The sequence below is a fragment of the Nothobranchius furzeri genome, chromosome 14, assembly GCF_043380555.1.
Source record: "Nothobranchius furzeri strain GRZ-AD chromosome 14, NfurGRZ-RIMD1, whole genome shotgun sequence".
Taxonomy (NCBI): Eukaryota; Metazoa; Chordata; class Actinopteri; order Cyprinodontiformes; family Nothobranchiidae; genus Nothobranchius; species Nothobranchius furzeri.
In genome coordinates this window covers 58,819,383-58,843,579 of record NC_091754.1, presented here as the reverse complement: position 1 = coordinate 58,843,579, position 24,197 = coordinate 58,819,383, and the positions used below count along the sequence as shown (strand labels likewise).

At 43.4% G+C, this 24,197-nt stretch overlaps 1 protein-coding gene across 1 annotated transcript; it reads left to right on the top strand.

Moving 5' to 3' along the window:
- Positions 1–271: 271 nt before the first annotated feature.
- dpp4 (dipeptidyl-peptidase 4) lies at positions 272–23,988 on the top strand. Its single transcript, XM_015952393.3, has 26 exons — positions 272–497; positions 571–658; positions 5,439–5,531; positions 7,142–7,233; positions 7,329–7,403; positions 7,474–7,526; positions 8,265–8,334; positions 8,456–8,576; positions 10,825–10,979; positions 11,064–11,161; positions 11,249–11,378; positions 15,237–15,272; positions 15,373–15,471; positions 15,544–15,614; positions 15,741–15,794; positions 15,970–16,079; positions 17,783–17,830; positions 17,910–18,008; positions 20,804–20,873; positions 20,966–21,160; positions 21,261–21,315; positions 21,392–21,491; positions 21,796–21,854; positions 21,919–21,991; positions 23,476–23,549; positions 23,618–23,988. Exons 1-26 carry the CDS (start codon positions 495–497, stop codon positions 23,708–23,710), a joined length of 2,214 nt encoding a protein of 737 aa, XP_015807879.3. The 5' UTR covers positions 272–494; the 3' UTR covers positions 23,711–23,988.
- Positions 23,989–24,197: the final 209 nt, after the last annotated feature.

Genomic DNA, 24,197 nt, shown 5'->3' with positions numbered 1-24,197 from the left:
CCGGATCTTGTTCCGGCAAGATCCGGCTCAAATTAAGCCCTGATGGAGAGCAAATTGGGACTATGGAGTAAACGGTAATATTAACAACCCTCCTGTTTCTCTGTTTTACACATATATTTCTGTTAAGCCCCACCCCCAATAAAAGAGTGTAAAAAAAAGACTGGACCTGTTGGACCACCATGAGAGTTCATCCAGCTGGTTTAACTACTGGTTTAGATCACTAACGAGTTGGTGCAGCTGGTTTAGGTGCTCGCAGTCCTACGGACGCTGAGTGGGAGCTGAAATGAGGTCAGATCTGAGAGGATCCCACACTTCCTCTGAGTCTGGCTCAGCATCAGATGGAGAACTTTACTCCCGCAGCACCTTTGAAACTCCAGCCGGGAGAATAATTAACAGATGAGCACGTGCTTTGTGTCTTTTCTTCGCGCGCCTGGATCGATCAAGTGTTGAATCTGGACTGACACTGATATACGTCCTGGTTCGGAGCAGAAACGATGGTGGGTTTGTTGTAAATACTCACATTTATCCGAGGAGGCGCGTGTAACTAACCGCTGGTTCCCTCCCGGACAGGTCTCAGTCGCTAAGATCCTGGTCGGGATCCTGGGGGTGTCGGTGGTGGTCATCCTGATAGTGGTGCCCACCGTTGTGTTTGTGAAAGGTGAGTTTTTATTGGGAAAACGCTGTGGTGGCACGCGCTGCTGGACGGGGAGGCGCGCGTCATGACGCACGACCCCGTGCATGCCTCAACTTTACACAGATATGCCAAAATCAGCTGTCCAGCGTCAGGGCACAGGTATGAGGGGCCAAATGTAAAAGTAATCATTAAAATCAAATTTAAGGTTTACCGCATTTTGATTGAAATAAGAATGGTTTCAGGATCAAACCTTAAAATGTGAAGTTAAAACTAAATATTAGCTGATAAAGTTACTAATATCAGAATCAGAATCAGAAAAGGTTTATTGCCATTGTCAGTGAACAAACAATTCACGAACTAGGAACTTGCTTCGGTACTAATGTGCTACATATAACATGCATAATAAGATTAAAAATAGAATAAATTATAATAATAAAAAACTAGAATAAAACATTCAGCTATAAAAACGGCAGGTAATGGTAATATGGCCGATAACGTGACGTGTCGAGTACAGAAGACGAACATGGTTGTGTATTTATAAGCTGTTCACAAGTCTAGCGGCAGATGGAAAGAAGCTGTTCTTATGGCGGGAGGTTCTGGTCCGGATGGACCGTAACCTCCAGCCTGAGGGAAGCAGCTCAAAAAGTCTGTGACCCGGGTGAGAAGGGTCAGCTGCTATCCGACCTGCATGCCCCCGAGTTCTGGAGACGTACAGGTCCTGGAGAGATGGAAGGCTGCAGCCAATCACCTTCTCAGCAGAGCGCACAATGCGCTGCAGTCTATGTTTGTCCCTCACTGTGGCTCCAGCGTACCACACAGTGATGGAGGAGGTGAGGATGGACTCAATGATGGCCGTGTAAAACTGCACCATCATCTGGGCCGGCAGCTTGGCCTTTTTCAACTGCCGCAGGAAGTACATCCTCTGCTGGGCCTTTTTGAGCAGGGAGCTGATGGACGGCTCCCACCTAAGGTCGTGTATGATGGTGGCTCCGAGGAAGCGGAAGGAGTCCACAGTGGTGACGGGGGTGTCCGTCAGGACGAGGGGGAGAGATGGGGCTGTGACTTTCCTGAAGTCCACAATCATCTCCACTGTCTTCTGAGCAATATGGGGCCCCAAATGTAAAGTAAAAAACTGTGTCGCTTCACAGCTCTTAAATAGGCCAGTGGTACTCACTCCTGGTCCTGGAGAGCCAGAATCCAACATGTTTTCATTGTTTCTCTACTCAACACACCAAATTCAGTGGACGAGGCTGAAGTTCGCTTCCGATTCGGGGAAACGGCTAAAGGGCCATTACACCCAATTTTTCTCTACTCTGACCATCTTTAATCTGCTCTAGCTCAAAAACTACAACAGCCACGCTGTTCAAACCTGTTCTAGATTATTCTACAATAATAGCAGATGGCACACAACCTTGTTTGGGATTTGTGAAACCTTTCGCTGATTTGTGAAACTTCAACAAAGCCTGATTTATGCGTTTTTTCAGCATCTGGCCAACGATGGAACAGCTGTAGCTCAAGAAGTACAGCTCCTACACTGTTCACACCTGTTCTAGATTATTCTACTATAATAGCAGATCAAATAAAACACAGTGTGGGATTTGTGAAACCTTTCCCTGATTTGTGAAACTTCAACAAAGCCTTAAAAAATCGGTCTGCGCGTGCCCCATAGTAGCACATGTCAACGAGCACGGATAGTCCGACTATCATGAACATACGCCTCCAAAACAATTCCTCCACTCCTCCATTGTTCTAACGGCGTAGTCTTTTTCTCCCGGGCCGGCTCTCAGACAGGAACTCCGTCGTATTACCGTAATGTATCGTACACCTCTGAAAAGTGCGGAGTGTTGCCTTTCTGAAACCAGGGCTGAGGCAGTGGAAAAGAATGAGCATGGTGAGATGGATGAGAGGTAAGACAATCTGAGTCACTGAGAGATATCTGCAAGAAAAAGATTTTTTGTGTGTCTTTGGGAATGGAGAAATATATAATACCTGAAAATTTTTTTTTTTTTTTGCAGCGAAAAAGCGAAACTTCTCATGAAACTGAAAACAGAAATGGAGAGATGTTCAATTATCTGAAGTTCTCTGGAATGTGGACAATGAAAAGTTTGAGGCTGAACATTTATGCTTGTTTTTAATTAAGACACGCAAACATCAAAGTAATTTTTGCATAGTTGCGGCTGTTGTGTAACTGTGCTACATGTCACCGAAAAAATACAATCTGTGTTGAAGTTTCACAAATCAGGGAAAGGTTTCACAAATCCCACACTGAGTTTGATCTGATCTGCTATTATTGTAGAATAATCTAAAACAGGTTTGAACAGCGTGGCTGTTGTAGTTTTTGAGCTACAGCTGTTCCATCGTTGGCCAGATGCTGGAAAAATGCATAAATTTGGCTTTGTTGAAGTTTCACAAATCCCACACTGTGTTTTATTTAATCTGCTTTTTATAGTAGAATAATCTAGAACAGGTTCGAACGGTGTGGCTGTTGTAGTTTTTGAGCTAGAGCAGTTTAAAGATGGTCAGAGTAGAGAAAAATTAGGTGTAATGGCCATGGACGTAATTTTGGGGGGGGGACAGGGGGGATATGTCCCCCCCACTTTTTCCAAAGTCAAGTTTTGTCCCCTGCACTTTTTACCATCCAAAAGCAATATTACTTTATATTAAATTGACACTGGTTGAGCTCTAGGACCAAGTAGAAACGTTTGTGTTGAAGCCTGTTTCCCATTAGAACATACTGTAAAGATCCCCCCCGCCTCGTGCCCCCCCCCCCCCCCCCCCCCCCCCCCCAACATCTAAAGTGAAAATTACGTCCATGGAAATGGCCCTTTAGCCGTTTCCCGAATCGGAAGCTGGAATCTGAAGCTAACTTCAGTGGTTGAATCACTAAGCCTGCTGACTGAAATCGTGTGTTGAACCAGAGTCAAAACTAACTGGCTCGCCAGGACCAGGAGGGAATACCACTGATATGAGCTACACAAAACACAAAACAAATGCCCTGCTGCATTTGTAGAGTAAAATTATAATGATGTCACATTTAGAATCTAATCTTAAAGATAAAGGTAAACCTCAATAGTTCATGATTGAGCTATGGGCTGCATGGTGGCGCAGTGGTTAGCACTGTTGCCTCGCAACACGAAAGTCGCAGGTTCGAAACTCGGCTGCGGCCTTTCTGCGTGGAGTTGCGTGTTCTCCCCATGCATGCGTGGGTTTCCTCCGGGTACTCCGGTTTCCCCCACAGATCACAACATGCCCTATAGGTTAAAAAAATAAAATAAAATAAAAATTGTAAGTCGCTTTGGGTAAAAGCGTCTGCTAAGCACATAAACATAAACATGATTAGTTCACAAGTATGGGGCACTGAATGTAAAGCGGACTGTCTAAAAGCAAACCACTTCATTAGACCCACTTAAAAAATAATAATCTGAAAATATTTAGAATCGGATCTTCATATTTAGAAGTATAAATATGTAAATAATGTAACAACTAAATTTTTCATTATTCTATTATGGCTCATTTGTAGTGAAGTATTTTTTTAAAACTAATAGTTAAATTTCACCACATTTAGCTTAAAATAGTAATGTTAACTAGTGGTGGGACTTATGGTTGGGTGGTGGTTACTCGCTCTCCTTGAAAGGATTTTATTAGTTCATGAACGTCACATCACTAATCATAACAAAAATGGTTGTAATCAAATCTAAATACAAAAGTGAAACCTAAGTTTTTCATGATTAAGTTTGCTTTACGGGGCACCAACTCCAAAGAAGCATATTAAAGATAAACAGCTAAAAATAATGTTAAATACAAATATTTCAAGTCAAACTTGACCTTCAAATTCACAAAACTAAATATTTAAGTTAAAATACATGCAAAAGATTTTTTTTTTTTTGCAAATGTGATACTTTTTTCTTTTTTGCATTTATAATCAAATTCAATCGTGTGAAGTTAAATCTAATTTTTTTAGAAACAACCAAAGTGGCTCGGATCTCATCAGAGATTACGGTCCTTGGTCCTCCCCGTCCTCTTACTCTCACTCCTCTGGCTCTGCCTCTGTTTCCAATGTCGGCATCCATTGCTCCAACACAGGAGAGCTCACCTGTTGCCCTTTTATGCTAAAGCTCTGATTGCTAATTGTAAAACCGTGTGACAGGTGTTTGCCCTTGTGACGAGTCAGTGTGCACGTGTGAACGTTAGTGTGTTCCTTGTGAAAACAAGATATTTTCTGCTTGAAAATTGTGCCAACAGCAGAGAATTGTGTGTAGTGTTTTGAGAAAAGTGTGTTTTAGCTTTGCAATTTGAGTGCAAAGCAGGAATTGTGCTTGTAGTTTAGCCGAATTGGTTAAGGGGGTTGGTGAATTGGTTGTGGTAATTGTGTCTCAAGTACCAGAAAATGTGTGTAAACAATCGAGAAAAACTGTAAAAATGTTCTCGAGTCCCACCCGTAACTTAGACTTCAACATGTAGGTGTAAAAATGATAAATTTATATTTGAATACAAATATTCATTTTCAACTACATCTAGACATACAATTGTCTTTATCTAAATAAATGTAGTAAAAATAGAGATTACTTAGGTGCTGATCAGTGTCCCGTACACATGAGGAGAGAGTGCTGCTACAACAAAAAATAAATAAATAAAAAAACATACTCGTGGTAAAATTTATGAAAGTTTTCATCTCTTTTCTTCAAATTCACTAATGCCTAGCCCTTGCAACACAGACTCACTCCATGACTATGGTTTTTATTGGTTGTGACATCATATCTGTGACCCGTAAGTCCTCGTCTAACTTTCCAAGTAATTTTTGTAGAGAAGGAGACCGTGGATGTGAGAACCTTCACCCTGGATGATGTCTTCAACGGTGCTCTGAAGCCAAAATCCTACAACTTGAGGTGGATTTCAGGTGGGGAAATATTGCAAAGTGAGATCAAATGTGGATCATAGATACAGCTGGGTGTGGTTGTACTGGACAACTTTATTACTGTTCCTCTTCTCATTGCTTATTTACCAGACCAGCCTCCTCGTGCAAGTCCAGAGGGTCCAACTCACATTTTTCATTTCAGAATTTCCATTGGGGGGTGGTGGTGGGGGGGGGGGGGGGTACCGTGATTTAGAAACACTGGTTAGCATTAGCTTCAATGATTGTATCAGCTATGCCCGTTTATTGGCTTTGTCATACACCACGTGTTGGCAGGCTTTGCACATCCTGTTAGTGTTTGAGCAACATTAGCATTGAATGTGTCCACACCAGTATTAGCGTAGCCGTAGAAAGCATGTTAGCATGATCAGAGCACTGTGTCAGGGTTTGATCAGCATTTGTAAAACTGGAGGAGTTGCTGGCAAAGCAGCATGGAAGGAAAAGAAAACTTGAGACGTCTTTCCGTTATCTCTGACATCACTGTGTATAACAACAAATAGAAACATGGAAACCATCCCTGCTTTTTCTATTGTTGATTTCTTGTTATTCTCTGCTGCTGTGGGCACCTTTAAAGAGCTAGACACCCCCAAATCAACGTTTTTTTTAGCTGATAAATGATATAAATAAGTGGCTAATCAGGCTGTAGACACATGCAGTCAGTAATTTGGCACTGTTGTGCATCTTTGTTAAAATTGTAATATTTTGCCTAAAACTGTCAGGTAAAAACTACACACTACATTTGAATTTATATCTGCCATTGCTATTGGCTAAAAGGTGATGATGTTAGCTGGTACCATATGATGTCATAATGCTGCTGTGAGCCTGTGTTTGTGTTTCTTATTGGCTTTGCCCTCTCAGTCTGCCAGGCAACTCCTCCTTGTGGTGCATTTTTCAAACAGGAAGAGGGAGTGGAGTTAGACTCTGGAAGGGGGTGACTTGCTCTTTGAGCACGGATCATAAAAGTAGCTCACAGCTGAAATGGTTGCTATATGCTAACATCTTAGCAAATTTCTTAAAGGGTCAATTGTGTCTGAGAGGACTGGAGCTGTCACCTTCCCTCCTCCCAGAAACGTCCAGGAAGTCGTCTCGTGGAAAGCCAGCTGTAGACAACGTGTGTTTCACATTGTGTCAGAGCAGGAAAAGCTTCACACGGATTATTGTGTTCACAAAACGTGGTTTCCTTCAGGCACTACTGGTGGAGACTTGTTGAACACTTGAAATATTTTGCAAACAGCGTTAGCATTAGCCTAGAGACGATGATAATGCAGGTTTGTTATTTGAGCCCGTGTGACACCTTGTTACTTCACAGTTTCTGTTTTCTTGTTATGCAGCTGCTAGAATATCTCTGCAGTAATTACACAGAGGATATGTCAGTGCTAGCGGCTCTGGAAGGACTTGTGCAGAGAAGCACGAGCATTTGGTGAAATAATCATTTCTTCCTGGCAAGTAGCAAGGAAATAATGATGCATCCTTACTGGAATGGCCGCGAGTCAGTCAGATTGTTATTTTTGCTCGTGTGAATCTGTCGTGGGACCTTTACTTGCACTTAACTGGAAACGTTCTGCTTTTTAGCATGTTGTTGTCTTTTACCGCAGATTATGAGTATCTGCACAAGTCTGATGATTCTGTTCGAATCTACAACGTGAAAACAAATGAGGACTCTGAATTCTTGAGCAACGAGTTGTTTGTAAGTCATCCTCTACATCCTGTTACTATTCCACTCACGACATAAGTCAGACGATAGCAAACATGCTCCTCACCCTGCAATGTTTTTGTTGACAGGCTAAAGTAGATGCGTACGATTACCAGGTTTCTGCTGATCTCAATTATGTTTCATTCATGAGTAACTATAGCAAGGTATGTTAAACTTTTACCAACTTTAAAAGTGCCCAATCAGCTCTTGATCTGCTTTGTTTTTGTGTTACAGCTGTGGCGACATTCATTTACAGCCTCGTTTTCACTGTATGACCTGAAACTACGGTAAGCAGAACGCCACCCGGTTTTCACTTCTTGAGGAGAAGCTAACGGGCTCGACACGCGGGAGGCGACAAACGACCGCGATCAGCGAAATTTGTCGCCGTCGCTTTTATTACCTGACACACGGGAGGCGACCCGCGGCAGCGGCCAGCGGCAAAGCCGTCTACGCGTTCTGTTCCAATGGCGAAATCGAAACTTCCGTTGTTTTGCTTGGCTGTGTCAGGTTGGAGGGAATTAAGGTTATTTAAGCAGTTCAGAGTTAATAAAGCGGTAGATATGATGTTTCACAAGGTGCTGCTAGAGTTGTGTGAAATCTTACTTCTGATTTTACTATAAAACATAATAATAATCAACTTCTCCTCCATGTTTGCTCGGAGACATACGGAGCATCCTGTCCGCTCATTGGTCAGTGAATGAAACCTCCGTTGATTGGTCCTCGTCCGAGCGACAGCGATGAAAAGTTGAAAATGTTTCAACTTTCTGGGATCGTGTCGCTGGGTCGCCTGTGCACGACACGTGCACGAGCGCAAAATTTCACACGCATGTTTTTCGCGTTTCGCTTGGTAGGAGGGAGACCCGCGATTATCGCTTTGTCGCGCACGTCTCATTGAAAATGAATTGAGGAGAGGCGATGTCGCCTCCCGTGTGTCGAGCCCATTAATGTGGCGCCAGCTTTAACACATGTTCAGTAAATATTGAAGAGCTTAAAAAAATCACATCAGATGCACAAATCTCTTTCAGCAAGTTCGTCGCTGCTGGCATTCCTGATGAAGTTCAGTACTTCTCCTGGGCCCCTGAAGGGAACAAACTGGTGAGGCTGCAGCCAACGTAGAAGTGGCTCAGCAAACATTTTGCCAGTCTGATCTGGGCAACACCCCGTGTCCTGTTATTTGCCTTTCGCCCCTTAATAACTGAAGCTTTTGTGTACGCAGGCGTATGTTTGGGAGAATAACGTATATATAAAAAGCAGCCCTGAGTCCCAACCACAGCAAGTGACCACCAACGGAGAAACAAACGCGGTCTTAAACGGGATCCCGGACTGGGTGTATGAGGGTAAGTCATTGTTGGCAGATGAATCAGTAACGCTTTACAAGAAGAGTTCCGTTGTTAATGTTACTTAGTGCATTATTAAGCGTTAATAAACTATTAAATAAAGTAAGAACAACTGCTTAACCATATTATATAATGCATAACTAAGCAGAGCCATCCCCCCCCCCCCCCCCCGGCCTTTTGTCCTACCCTTAAGGAGCCATAATAGTTAACAATAACGGCAATAAAGGTATTCTTTGTTTATAAATGCTAATAATGCACTAAGTAACAATAATAAAGGGACCTTTATTGTACAGTGTTGATAAAAATATTTACACCAATACTATTTCTACGATTGCCCTTGACTGTTCCCAACAGCTGTCAGACTCCTGAACTCTGCCTCCTGACATATGACCCACGTTAAACTCATGGACTGCTTGTATTAACTACAGCCTGTACATACTTATAGTCATAGAATATTCATAACATACTTCATACCGTGTACATTATAACATACGAAATAGATCCATTTCTGTAATATACTTACACATCTATATTATTGCTAATATATATTGTAATACATCGATATCACGGCTAAAGCACTTCTGGATGGATGCAAACTGCATTTCGTTGCCCTGTACCTGTACATGTGCAATGACAATAAAGTTGAATTCTATTCTATTCTATTTTGGAACAAAACTTTGAGCTCCGCCCATCTGTTTGACCTCGTCCACTAATCCGGTCGCACAGGGACCAGCCCCAGCAGAGAGGTCCAACAATGTCCTCTCTCCACCAACCTCTACCAGCTCCACCAGTGGGACCCCACTGTTGCAAGGCCAACATAGATGTAATCCCTTCAGTGTGTCCTGGGTCAAACCAGGTACCAGCAGAACACGCTGGAAGCCCCTCCCCTGCAGGGCATCTAGAAGCCATCTTTACCAACTGCCTGAACCTTCTCAGCTGGCTCCTCTAGAAATGGAGGAATGGTGGCTCCACTCTGAGTTTCTCCTTGCTCCCAACCCTATCCCTAAAGCTGAGCCTGGCCCTTATCAGGAACTTAATTTTGGCTTCTTTGATCCATGATCTTGTTCTTGAGGTTATTACCCAAAGCTCATGACAATATGAGAACGGGGACAAAGAGGAACCAGTAAACTGAACTTTCTTGCTTAGCTCCCTATTCAGAACAGCCTGGTTCAGTACTTATGACGCTGCCCTGATCTGCCTGTTAAGCTACCTTCTTCCCTTAACCATAAACAAGACTTTGTAATACTGAAATTCCTCAAATTTACTTGAGGTTGCATCTCTCTTTCATAACTGTTGGGGCATAGCAACATTTTGAAGACCTCTTTCAATGCGAAGGTCATTAGGATGCATAATTATCACCAACCAGGGGTTCTCCTGCATTCAAAGATGCTTCCCTGCTCCCTCACAACACTCTATAGACCACAGCAAGGCTACTACACACCCATCAGTGCACCGTGTCCCAGCCTCAGTGCAGAACTACATCAGGATGCAGCCACATGCCAGAAGATCACTCCATGCTAGCATCATGCTACCTCATCATGAGATCATAGTCAAGTCTTAGGGTTACAATGGCCTGTGGAAACCCTGTTCTCATGAAATGTCCTAACCCAACACCCCAAGCCCCAATCTAGGACATTTTTCTCAGACTGCAGCTTTGTACTAACACATTATATAGGCTAGGGACCGCATGGGCCATCCTGCTCAACATTCTCAACCCTAAAACCGTGCAATTGCACAAAAGCCCATGTCACATGTCCTCTGCCTCTATGCTCCACCCAGGCCTTTCATACGCTGGTGCTATGAAATGATGCAAAGTGCCAAAAGACCATAGGCTATAAATCTAGACCAACCATTGCAGTAGCAAACAATTTTGCTTAGCAGCTCAGTCTAGCCATGCCATGTTGTAGTATCATCAGTTCTACCATTGGCCCAAACAGTGTCTTGCCAATCACAGTGCTCCACGTCTGTGGGGCAGGCTAAACACCAGAGGTATGATGGAGAAAAATAAAAGACAACCATAAATTATGTCCCATGATTGGGTGGTTTCAGCAGCTTATGACCAGACTACATACCGACAAATATAGGATGGCTTGCCAGGCTATAAAAACCCTGCAAAGACCATCCATGATCCGGCTAAAATGCTACATTCTAGCAGGGGTCCGTTATCCACTGTGACATGGGGGCTACGTTGTCCTAAAACAGTTTATGTAAATGAGATAAACATCTTAATTTTTCTTTATCATTTCAGAGGAGATGTTTTCATCAAATCAGGGCCTCTGGTGGTCTCCTGGAGGGAAGTACGTAGCCTATGCTGTTTTCAACGACACTGGGGTGCACGCTATAGAGTACACCTGGTATGGTGAGAACCAGTACCCCAGCACCATTTTCATTCCATACCCTAAGGTAGAAATTTGAGATAAACTCTACTAATCTCTGGAATAGTTGAAGTTCTTCTCTTCATTTTAAAAAGACTGGTTTCTTTTGCAGGCCGGTACTCCCAATCCTGTTGTAAAACTGTTTGTAGTGGACGCAGATAACCGAACACACATCACTGAAGTGGCGGTTCCAGACCTATTCAGCTCAGTGTAAAGCATCCCACTATGATGTAATCTTCACTATAAAAATCTGACATAAACAGGGTTTTATCAGTGTTTCTTCTTTCCGACGACCAGCGACCACTACCTGGCTTCTGTCACTTGGGTGACGGATGAACGTCTGGCTGTTCAGTGGCTAAAGAGAGTTCAAAACCACCTCATCATTCAAGTCTACAACTTTAACGGATCTAGTTGGGATCCTGATGAGGTAAATTTCAGAAATATTAACATACATTAAGTAAGGATTCTCTGGAAATGTTACTATCCCTTTTCACTTCGTTAAATAACAACAGACAGCTACGGCTTATAAAGGTTGGTTTATGCTAGACGCGTCCGCGAGGTCCGCACGGCTCCGCGCGGAAAAGTTGCGTCATTTTGCTTCATTTTAACAACCACGCCCCTCCGCCGCGCCTCCGCATGGCCCAGAATTTCCGCAACGCGCACTTCGGAAAATTTCTAACCACGCGGACGGACGGACGCGGAAAAACATGGCGGACCGGCAAGAACTAGTACGGCAGAGTTCGTAAATACAGACATTTGTATGATTCAGCTCTCAAAGATCGCCGTGATCAACATGTTGTTAATGATTCTTGGAGAGAAATAGCTCGCACTGTCGAAAAAGACGAGGACGCTGTTAAAAATGCTGAAATGCCATGTTGTAAACAACAGTAATTTCTACTTCTACTATGGTGTAGTGTTGGATGCTTGCCATAGAGCTCCATGCTGCCCCGTTCAGTTTGGGAGAATATTGGCTCACCGCAGAGACGAGCCGCATGAACCATAAACGCTGCGAGTTGTGAAGCGCGTTCCATCCGCATCACCGCGCGGAAAGTGAATGCGTCAAGCATAAACCAAGCTTAAGTTCGACTCTCCCGAAATTCCAGTTAGAATTGACAAAGTGCCTCGGATGAGAAGTAAAACGTCTTCAAGAAACCAAAGAAGCCCAGCTGACTTCATGTGAACCCTTTGGATTACCATGTCCTGGGTGACTGAGAGCCTTCACCAGCATATCCCTTTTCATAAAGTGGCTGGACCACATTGACACTAAAAAGACATCATAGTTAAGACAGAACTTGTCCTTTATGCAGATCAAACCGTCAGGTTAATGGGCGAGGGTTAGGGCTTCGTCTTACATGTCTGTGCTTGGATTTCAGATCCTCCCGACGCAAGTGCAATTCAAATTTTGGGTCAGCTGACTCGAAAGTCTACAGTTTCAAAATTAAGTCTTTTCTCTCTCCCCCGTGTCCTGTCTGGCTGTGAAGCAAACAGAATTGATGTCTGAATGCTGGTGACAAGCCTTACAGATTTACTCTCAGGTGGAGCATCAAAGCGTCTGCTTTTAATGTCACGCCTGATACTTAAAACTTTATTGTTATTGTTTTTGAATGCTTTGTAATTCCGACCAGACACAGAGTCAGAGGTGAAAGAGAAAGGAAAAGACAAAAGGTGGGGAGAGGGGGGGGGGGTTCTGCTTCTAGACCTGCAGAAAGAGAAAGAAGAAAAAAATGGGACACAACAATACAACAGGAGCAAGCTATCACTGTGTCAACTTGAAGAAATATACAATCAGCATTGCTTAACTGAACAATAACATGATAATAAATCATAGTGCATTTAGTGGCAACGACAGCCTTAAGACGTGTTGAACGTGCCCAAGTCCATACTTATGAGAGCACCAGTTTGAAATCTGGGTGTTGTGATTGACGAACACCTGACCTTTAAAGCTCATGTCCTCTGTTGCTCGTTCATGCCGCTTTGCGCTGTATAACATACGAAAGATCAGACCATTCCTAACACAACATGCCACCCAGCTCCTGTTGCAATCTACTGTCATCTCCCGCCTCGATTACTGCAATGCCCTTCTAACTGGTCTTCCAGCCTGTACTGTGAGACCTCTTCAAATGGTCCAGAACGCAGCGGCGCGTCTGGTCTTCAATCAGCCAAAAAGAGCACACGTCACCCCTCTGTTCATTGAGCTCCACTGGCTACCACTAGCAGCACGCATCAAATTCAAATTGCTAACACTAGCATACAAAGTCCGAGATGGTACGGCTCCCATCTACCTGAATCCTCTTGCAAAGGCTTACGTCTCGGCCCGGCCACTCCGGTCATCACAGGATCGTCGGCTAGCAGTGCCTACACCACGCTCAGGACAATCCAGACTCTTCTCATGCAGCGTTCCACAAATGTGGAATGACCTTCCAAGCACTACCAGAACAGGGGCTTCCTTTTCAATTTTCAAGAAACTCCTGAAGACCCTGCTCTTCAGAGAGCATCTTCTTAACTAGCACCCTCCCTGCACCTGTCTCTCTACTGTCCACTCCTTGTTCCCTCCTCTCCATGACTGATGTCAAGTTGTTGTTGTTATTGTTATTGTTAGCCTCAAAAGCAACATGCCGATTATCACTTGTAAGTCGCTTTGGACAAAAGCGTCTGCTAAATACATAAACATAAACACCATGTGAGCACCTGTGTGTGTACATGCGCTTGTTTATGCAAGGTTTCTCTAGAAAAGCGTCCAATAGAGAGTGTGAGGGACCACAGATCTGCCCCCTAAAGATGTGCAGGAGATGGAGGGAGCTCCAAGTCCCAGAGATCCAGGCGCTGCCCCAGAACACAGGGACCCCAAGGAGACTGCAACCAGAAAGGCCCGCCCCCCTCGAGAGGCACAGAGGATCGCCCCGGGGGGGGGCCACAACCAGCAGCCGGCAGAGCCGGGAGATATCAGCGGCAAGCCCACAGGCCACAGGCCATCCCTGATGGTCTAGTGGCCAGGATCCGACGCTTTCAAAATTAAGTCTAACTGGAGGAATTTATGAGCCCGAGTAATGGATTGTCCAACCTCGGTGGCTCTCAAATTGGAATCTTACATAACCTTCTCAGTGGCCAAGTGGTATGAGTGTCTGTTCTGAGACTGGAAGATCGTGGGTTCAGATCCATGTTTGGTTCATATTGAAGACATGAATGGGACCCAGTGCCTCCCCGATTGACACTCCGCTTTAAGGGGTTGGATTGTGGGGCTAAACCCTCAAATAGTTCCCAAGCCACTGCTACAGCTCACTTCTCCATATGGGGGTGGGTCAATGCAGAGATGTAATTTCACCACAGACCAGAGTGTGTGATAACTAATAGGACATTATCATCACTACACATACCAAGACAAACACCTGTTGGTCCACAAAGGGGCTTGGTATATTCTGTTGGATTGGTACTGATGACACAAGCTATGTAAGACCAGACATACAGATTAGCATGCATGAGGTAGACTAAAAGTATATTTCTGCCTTAATAAAGGGAGAGAGGAGGTGCTTTAACATACAAGAGAGCCAGGGTTTGTTTCCCGGGCAAGCCCCCATCTCTGGCGAATTTGGATACATTTAGGAACAAGATGAGCAAGTCCATCCATCCATTTTCTGAACCCGCTTTGTCCACGTAGGGTCGCGGGGGTGGGGGTGGGGTGGGTGGGGTGGGGGGAGCGGGGGGGTGGGGGTGGGGGGGGGCAGGTGCCTATCTCCAGCGGTCAATGGGCAATCAAGCGGGGTATAGCCTGGACAGAGAGCCAGTCCATCGCAGGGCAACACAGAGACACACAGACCAATCAACCTAACAGTCATGTTTTTGGACTGTGGGAGGAAGCCGGAGTACCCAGAGAGAACCCACGCATGCACAGGGAGAACATGCAAACTCCACGCAGAAAGATCCCAGGCCAGGAAGCGAACCCAGGACCTTCTTGCTACAAGGCAACAGCTCTAACCACTGCGCCACTGCGCAGCCGAGGAGCAAGTCCATATAAATAAAAGACATCTAGATTGGACAGGCCAATCCAGTGTCCTCACTATTTTCTGCTGAGGGTAAAACTTACAGATGTAGTTTTGAAACTGGTAGAAAACTCTTATCGCCATGGAAATTGACAGAAAGAGATGTGCGGACAAATCCCAACATCATACAACACAGCTGTTATCAGCTTCTTTAACACCAAGGACACACCGCAATGGTGGCAAACTGTCAGTATTTAGAATCTCTGCACATCTGGTTGGACTGAAAGTTATGCTTTATGTCCTGATAGCATCTGGAGCTGACAAGTACTGGCTGGGTTGGACGGGTATGTTACTTTCACTGTTAAATCAAGCTACGTTTTGGACTTCTACTTATGATAACTTAAAGACAAGTTATTCACACGTGAACTAAAACTTTGGTTGTAGTTTTCTCCACCAGAACCAGTGTTTGCCTCCAACAAGAGCAGCTACTACCTGATCACGAGCGACAGAAGCAAATACAAGCACATCCATCATGTGGTTAAGGTGATGATCTTCTCTGTTTTAAATAATCCTTCATGATGTGAATCGCTGTCTGAACGTGGACTGTCCGTGCAGGGAGAAGCTACACCTGTGACCTCTGGAGTCTGGGAGGTCATCGATATCCTGAAAGTGACTGCAGATAGTGTGTACGTCTTCTGTTGCTCTTTATTGGTAGCATGTTTCATTTACAAATTTGGTTTTTCTTGAAGTTTTTGGTTAATTTCCTTAAAACCCATCTGTATTTTGATTTGCACTAAATCATCCCTCCTCAGATTTTACTCAAGCAACGAAAACAACAACAAACCAGGAGGAAGGAATGTTTATGAGTACGTATACTTCAGAGTCTCATGCTGCACGAATGTCCTCGTCAAATATTCAATCAGACTTACTGAGTGTGTGTGTGTGTGTGTGTGTGTGTGTGTGTGTGTGTGTGTGTGTGTGTGTGTGTGTGTGTGTGTGTGTGTGTGTGTGTGTGTGTGTGTGTGTGTGTGTGTGTGTCAGGTGGACCAAACACAGCACCAGGTGTCTAACCTGCTTCTTCCATTCAGACTGTGAATATAACTCAGCGTACTTCAGCCACAATGCCTCCTATTACAGTTTGAGCTGCAGTGGTGAGCTGATGTTCTGTTTTCTTTTAAATAACTCATTGTGAGAATGTAGAGCAGCCAGAAGGTCTTCAAGGTGAAAGAATTAGGTCTAGTCCACACGTAGCCGTTTAAAAAAATAAAATAAAAAATATCCGCCCCTCCAAAAACTTGCATCCACACCACCTCGTTTAAAAAATAAACTATCCACACGTTCCCGGATAAATACGTTGTAAAGGACATGCCAGACCTGTAGGTGGCAGTACTTCCCCCGTTCTTAACCTCGTCCTTCGTCTGTGGTCTTCCACAAGGAGCAGTAATTCCGCTTGCAAAAACAAACAAGCAAAAAGCGCTTGGACAATTGATAAAGCGAGTGCAGCTCTGAGGGCATCCATGCTGTCGGCTAGTGTAAACACAGGTCGCACACGTGATGTCAGCATTTTTTTGTTGTGGAAAGTGACTTTGCAGACCTTAAAACTCTGGTTTTGTCCGTCCACACGCAGACACCCAAAACGGAGAAAACGCAGATCTTCACTTTGGCCGGAGTTTTTAAAAAGATCCGTTTTCGTGTGGATGACAGGCCAAAACGTAGAAAAATATCTACGTTTTGGCAGATCCCCGGCTACGTGTGGACAGGGCCTTAGAGGCAAACTGCAGCACAGGGACAATCCCTCCTCAAGCCTCCACCTGGCTTCCTTTAAATATCCCAGAAAATCACACCTGCAAACAATCAGCCCGATCATCAGCGCTCCAACAAAAAACCCAAAAGGAAATAAACATCCACATAAATGTGTTAACATATGGAAAAGACAAAACTGTGTCTACAATACAAAACTCATTTTTACACTAAGGCCAAAGAAACAAATCCCACTTCCTTTGGTTTGTCCAAATGAAGCAGCCAATCATAGGATGATCCAGGGAGGTAGTACTACAACCTACTCTGGATACAACGCAAACATGAAATCCCAAATGGTAACTACCGGTACATCAACATACCAACAAAACTCATTACATCCACACCAGTGCAATATTCACATTTCAGTCTAGTTAACAGGGGCGGATTTAGGACTGAAGAAGATCCGGGGCTTAACACACACACGTGACACACACCAGTCAACATCATATATGTCTTGTACCACATAATTTTTAATCTGAAGCTACATATTAAGCATTTTCAGGGCAGAGTATTGTTCCTGTAAGTGTTTAGTGTGAGATGATAGTAAATATTCTCTTTCTTTCTCCATCAACTTTACCTGATAAGCTAACTTTAGGCAAACCAGCAGCACAACAAATATTTTCAAATAAGACTCACAAACCTGAGTCAGCACCAGTCTCATCAAAGCTGGGGTTCTGTCGTAGTACTTTTGGTCTAAAAAAAACGTCCTTATGTCCATCTTCACTCATGCGTTTCAGGCAGAGACTGTAGAAGAAGCCGGCTGCTGAAGGGCTTCTTCTTCAGTGGTGGAGGCTCAGGCAGGCTGTATACAAACTACTGCCATCTGCTCCCTCTCTGTTGGACTTTGGTACTGCATGTTACTTCCGCGATTTAGATCCGGGGCTTTCCATGAAACATTCGGGGCTTCAGCCCAAGTAGCCGGGCCTAACGCCGCCCCTGCTGGTTAAAATATCCCCCATCACAGTGCCAGCAGGCTACAGAAATAAATTACAGGGGCGAATGGGAAATCATCCATACCACTTCGTCACACTCATCTCCACTGTTTCCCTTAAAGGTCCTGGTGTCCCCCAGCAAGTTCTCATGGATACCAGGAGCAACACACGTAAGCGCCAAGTTTGCAAAGTTGTACTGAAGTAAAAGAGCGGAAGAAAAAGGATCTTTTTGTGTGATTGCATGAGAAGAGATCAAAGGTCTGGAGGACAACCAGGCATTTAGGATGGAGATATCTCAGATTTCAATGCCGACCATGCGTCACCGAACCATCAGACTCAACCAATACGGTAATGTTTGTTTACTTCATTGTTTGTTTATTAGATCACTTTCACCAGCTGAACAAATATGTATTGGGCTGATTATAGTCTGCAGGATGAAGACGTTAAGCCTAAAGCCTTAAATCTGTTTTACTTTATAAACTGAGAAGAGATGAGATCCTTTCAAATGCATTCACAATATGTTGAAGCTCTTATTGTGAAGGGTTTTAAAAGGAAATGGTTTTCTAATATATGTTCATGAAAGATAGTTTTAGCAATAGCCTTGCTTTACAAAGGTGATGCTAACCATAGTTACCAGGGCAACTATCCTCCAGTAGCTGATATTTAACATTTTAATCACATGTAACTTGTGGTAAATCTGTAATAAATCATTTATGAACAGGCTAAAACACTGAAGATTAGCATCTCATTAGCATCTGGTCACTGATAGCATCGTCTCCTTTCCTGTGGGTGGAGTTTTTAAATGGTTAAACCTTCAAACAGAAGCACAATAATCTCATTACGAACAAAAACGCGTCTATGAGGAGCCGCGGCACCGGCCACATTAGCTTGATTTATCTTGCAGTTTGGCTAAATCAGGATTGATGAGCTAACGGCTAGTCTGTATCTGCAATCCCAGGACTTTTACAGTGGCTCGTCTGAACACCATTAAAAGAAATAAGCCCCCTTCAGACAGGCCATGAAAAACAGAAATGTTCCGGACTTTGTCCGTAAGACCTTTGTGTCTGAATACAAACATCCGGATAACGTTTTCAGTAATTTAACCGGGCGACGCCCCTAGTAACAGGTCCGGACTTGTTAAGGACAAGGTGGCTGCTTCAGACTGGTGAGGTCGAGTTCCAGACAGGGAGGAGGGGGAGGAGGAGGGGACCGTGGGACGCTGTGCGCACCTAGATAGCCCGCTCCTGTAGCATGTGGCGAACCATGGCAGCTCGCCTTCTTACGGTACCGTCTAGACGCGCGACGGAGCGCTTCACACCGCTTCACACCGCTTCAGTGATTCCTTTAACCATTGAGCTTCATCATCCAGGTCTCTTACATGTCTTCGTGTGCGCAGAATTATGCTTAACATAAGTCCGATCCCCCCCCCCCCCCCAGACATCTGGAACTTTTCCCTGCTGTGTGAACGCAGCCGAAAGGACAAGTTCCGGTACAAAAGTGGTGTGTCTGAAAACACAGTTCCGGTTAAAAACCGGATTGAATTGTCCACACATATTCCAGAATGTCTATCTGAAAAGGGCTCTAGTCATTTTTAAAAGGATACTTTGCAACCTTATCATATTTTTAAATCCTTTTCTTGAGCCAGTGTTCTAAAATGACTTCTTACAGATGTAATAAAGTGTCACTCAGACCCCTATCGCCCCCTGTGGCCAGAACATCACATTTGCAACTTCAGTGTGGTGGGTCGCCACCAGTTGGACGTAGGAAAATTTGAGCTGACATACCTGGCGCTGCAGTCTACTTCCAGCACGTTTCCTGCATGCATTAGATTGTGAGCACAGCTAATTTGTTTCATTTGGTGACGAACAGTGTCGGGCATCTTATGTTAAAAAAGTAGTTATAGTTACAAATTACTTTTTCCAAAAAGCAATTGAGTTAGTAATGTAGTTACCACATTGTAATAGTATTTAGTTGCCTAGCAAAGTAACTGTGACGCTACCTTTATGTTCTATGATATCTATATTGTAGCAGGAATGTTCTTATGGATATCTGGAATGTTAATTTCTACTAGGAACAATAGAATATAGATATCCAGTCTGCATAATAAATTTGAGATTCTGAGGGCAGTTCCTTCCTGAAATTCAGAAACATCCTCCACCATACCTTTAAATTATTGCTGCATGAATCAGAATTACAGAGGGATTTGATTGTTGATTAAATGCTAATATGGCTTGCCTAAGCCTTGGCTGCACACACACACACATACTTTCGATCAGCACACACCCTGAAGTGTTTGGGACTGTGTGTTCATTTTTGCTGTTTTCAACACCGCCTCAGGGAAGGATGGGGGATCCGGGTACAGTCACGCAGCCGCCTCCAATCAGCTCTAAGAGCCATTTTGTTTGAGGACGACACATCACTGGTGCGGCTTTCAGCACATTATAGTAACGGTAACGGCGTTGCAACCATGGGGAAAGTAAATAACTGGATTACTCTGTTACCTAGAAAATAACACCGTTAGTAACGCTGTTAAACGTCCATGCTTTTACTCCCAACACTGTTGGTGAACCACTCATGTAGACACTAATGAAGGCTGGGAGACATTTTAGCTGTTAGATTAAGGTGTTAAAAAGACCAAGGTACATTTTTAGTTGCTAAAAGCAAGCAAAACTGCCAGGTGTGCCTTTAAATGTAAAAAATTAAATAAATATATACAATTATTCCTATTCTCTAAATTAAGGATAGGAATAATAATAATTAGGGACAAACTGTTACAGAGGCCTAAGTGCGATCATGACTTTATGTACATTATTGATCTATTGATACAAAGTCCCAATCCAATACTTTTGCTGTTTATTAACCATTTTCATGCAAGGATCACAGTGTAGGGAGACAGTTTGTCTACACAGAGCATGGCATTGGTCTGATTACTCCTGCTGTTTTGTTGTTATTTTAACTGGACTGGACAGGTAGAGTCCATGCAATGCTAGATTGACAGCTGTGTAAATGTTTCTGAAATAGCACATATAACAATCCACATAAATGTTAGCTAAGTCATTTTTATCACACCGAGCTTTATTGCTTGATGATCAACCTTTAAACTTTACACCGTCACCTACTAAATCTCTTTTTCTAACTGGCAGACCTTTGGTACCAGATGTACCTGCCTCCAGGATTTGACGAGTCCAAGAAGTATCCCTTGCTGATCGATGTGTAAGATCTGAACTTATCTAGAAAACACAATTTATTGTTGAAAAATACAACAAATCTTTCCAACGAAAACACCAATTCACCCAAACCAACAGATACGCCGGCCCCTGCAGTCAAAAGGTAGACCTCAGGTACAGGGTGGGCTGGTCCACCTACCTGGCCAGCACAGAGAAGATCATCGTGGCCAGCTTTGACGGAAGAGGAAGTGGTTACCAGGGCGACCAGATAATGCATGAAATCTACAAACGTCTGGGAACCGTTGAGGTAGAAGATCAGATAGCAGCCGCCAGGTAAGATGAGTCAGCGCATCTTAAACAAACAACCCTCGCCCCTATCTTGTCCAGGAAATCTGGATCAAACTGGATTTTTCTTGTTCTACTGTGTTTTTAGGGAATTCATCAAAATGGGCTTTGTGGACAAAGACAGGGTGGCCATATGGGGATGGGTGAGTCGTAGTAGAAGAAGAAGTTAATGTTTGACTCTGGCCTTTAGAGAAGTGATGAGCTGTTTATCTCCCACAGTCCTACGGTGGTTATGTGACGTCTATGGTCCTGGGTTCAGGCAGCGGAGTCTTTCAGTGTGGCATGGCCGTGGCTCCGGTGTCCAAATGGGAATATTATGGTATTCCCCTTTTGCCGTACACCCTATTCCAGCATTGGAGTTTTTCTATGTTTTAGATCAACAATAAAATAGTTTGCACTAAGTTTAATAGCTGATTGTAACCCTCCGGTTGGAGAGTTTTGTTTCCTTGACAAGCAAAATGATCCGAGACGTGATTTTCATATTTAATCAGGTTTTCTTTGTCTTATATTTGCTGATCTGAAACATTCAAGTGGGACAAAAAAAAAGCAAAAAACTAAAAAAACGTGTGAGGAGAAAAGTCAAACGACAGTTTCTAATGTTTGTATTAATATGATGGTTTCAGATTCCATCTACACGGAGCGCTACATGATGCAGCCGTCGGAGAATCCCCACGCCTATGCCGTAAGCTCACACAGACCATAATATATCTAGTTCTACCTCTGGATGATCAACAATCTGTCCACAGAATTCAACGGTAATGGAGAGAGCCAAGAACTTCCACTCTGTCAAATATCTCCTGGTTCATGGAACAGCTGATGGTGAGTGATCCAGGCTCTAACCCCACCACACCAGAACCACACCAGAACCGGACAAGGAGAGCTGGAGTTCTCAGATATGAATGACTGTAAAGTTCTGTTTTTTTTTTTTAGATTGCTTATATCTAACGATTTTCCTGAAAAATGCAACGGATCTAGACACGAACTTTGACCCGTTGGGTTTTGGTCTGGTTTATCTAGCCTGAGGTCTGAGGTCATGTCCTCATGAAGCCATGTTTTTGTAAAGCCAAACTCTCTCTCCCACCCACCTAGGAAAAAAAACTAGTTCCACGCCACCTCGTTGCCGTTAAAAATCCAGGGCAATGAGAAGGCACGTCAAGCCTGTAGGTGGCAGTAGAACCCCAAATCTACAATGTCTTTGTCGAAAAACATTCCTTAGACGTGGAATAACTAGGAAAAAGTCAATAACCATCCTTAACATTGTCCTTCTCTGGTCTTACACAGAGAGGTAAAGCAGCTTTTAAAACAAGCACAGGTCACACACGTGATGTCAGAGTTGTTGTTTTTTTTTTCACGGCCAACGGGTAACGTTCCGAAACCTAAAACCCCGGTTCATTACGTCTTCAAGCAAATACCGACAACGGACAATTCACAAATCTCTACTCTGGTCGGAGTTTCTGAAAGAATAATTTGGGGTGCCATGCCTTCTCTTCCCTGTGCACCAAACCATGGACATAATTAGGGGGGGGGGGGGGGGGAGAGATGCCCCCCCACACTTTTTCCAAAGTCAAGTTTTGACCCCTGCACTTTTTACCATCCAAAACCAATATTACGCTATATTAAATTGACACTGGTTGAGCTCTAGGACCAAGCGGAAAACAACCGTTTGTGTTGAAGCCTGTTTCCCATTAGTGCATACTGTAAAGATACCCCACCCCCCCACCCCACCCCCCACTTTTAAAGGGAAATTGACGTCCATGCACCAAACTGTAGGAAAATATCCAGCTGGGTGTAAACAGGGTCTGAACAAAAACAAATACGTAAGAGCGGGAAACGGTCATGGTGCCTGCATGTAGCATTAGCATGCTAAATCCAGGTTCTCTGTCGGATTTGAACTTTATTAACGTGAAACACAGAATCTCTACCGACCCAAATGCCCTGCTGTTTTCTGTCTACAACACAATGGGCTAGCTATGATGAATAATGAAGGAATAAATATGGATTTGGGGTCATGTTACCTTACGTTGGACTAGAGCAGGAGTCTGCACCTGGCACCTCTGGAGCAGCAAATTTATGAATTAAATACATTTTTTCTGGTAAATTGTAAATTTGATCCTTTCCTCAAAATGTTGTGAATTTACATTTTTATCAAATAATGTTTCAGCTTTTCTTCTTTTTCTTGCAGAGTAATTTTATATGAAATTATTAAACTAGCATCAAAATTCCAATATTTTGTCCCAGACACTCTTAGTTTTGCTTATCTAACGTATTAGCTGTCTATTAATGCTCTGTCTTGTTTATTTTAGATAACGTTCATTTCCAGCAGGCGGCGGAGATCTCTGAAGCTCTGGTTCTGGAGCAGGTGGACTTTGAGGCCATGGTGAGGAATCAGATAACACAAAATGATTCAAGGAGAGAAATAAAAATAAATATTTTGTTCTTCTCCAGTGGTACACAGACAAGGACCACGGGTTGGACGGTAAAGCCAACAGACACGTCTACACCCACATGTCCCACTTCCTGCGGAGGTGCTTTGCTTAAACTCGACTATTGATGTCCTGCAGGAACAAAGCTCTCCGAGTCTTATTTATTTGTTTTAAATATTAAATCTTTTCGTGTACATTCGGGCAAATGCTGCAAAATATTAAAATCATGTGAATTTTATATTTAACGTTGTATTCAGATTATAGCTATCAGGATGGAAACTGGTATTGTTTTTTGTCAACATGAAACAAAAGTCTCAAAATTATTTCATTAATAAATATTTTATGATCTTTTTACAGTTTTTTTAATGATACATTAAAGAATTAGAAATTTTATATGTTTTTGGTATTTATTTTCAATCATTCCACATTTATTTACTTGTTAATCCAGATTAGATAATTTTGTTTTTGTCAAGAGTTTGTATTTTATTCTCTTGTCTGATGTTTGAACCACAATCCCTGTTGGTGACCAGTTGGACATAAAGATGTGAGAAAAAAAATGAAAATTTTCAGTTAGGCTGACTTTTAATTTGAAACTATGAAAC

Excerpts from the sequence above, each read along its gene's own strand:
- dpp4 (XM_015952393.3), top strand. Across the intron at positions 7,404-7,473 it reads TCATGAGTAACTATAGCAAG|CTGTGGCGACATTCATTTAC; the intron begins GTATGTTAAACT and ends TTTGTGTTACAG. Across the intron at positions 11,162-11,248 it reads CCAGACCTATTCAGCTCAGT|CGACCACTACCTGGCTTCTG; the intron begins GTAAAGCATCCC and ends TCCGACGACCAG.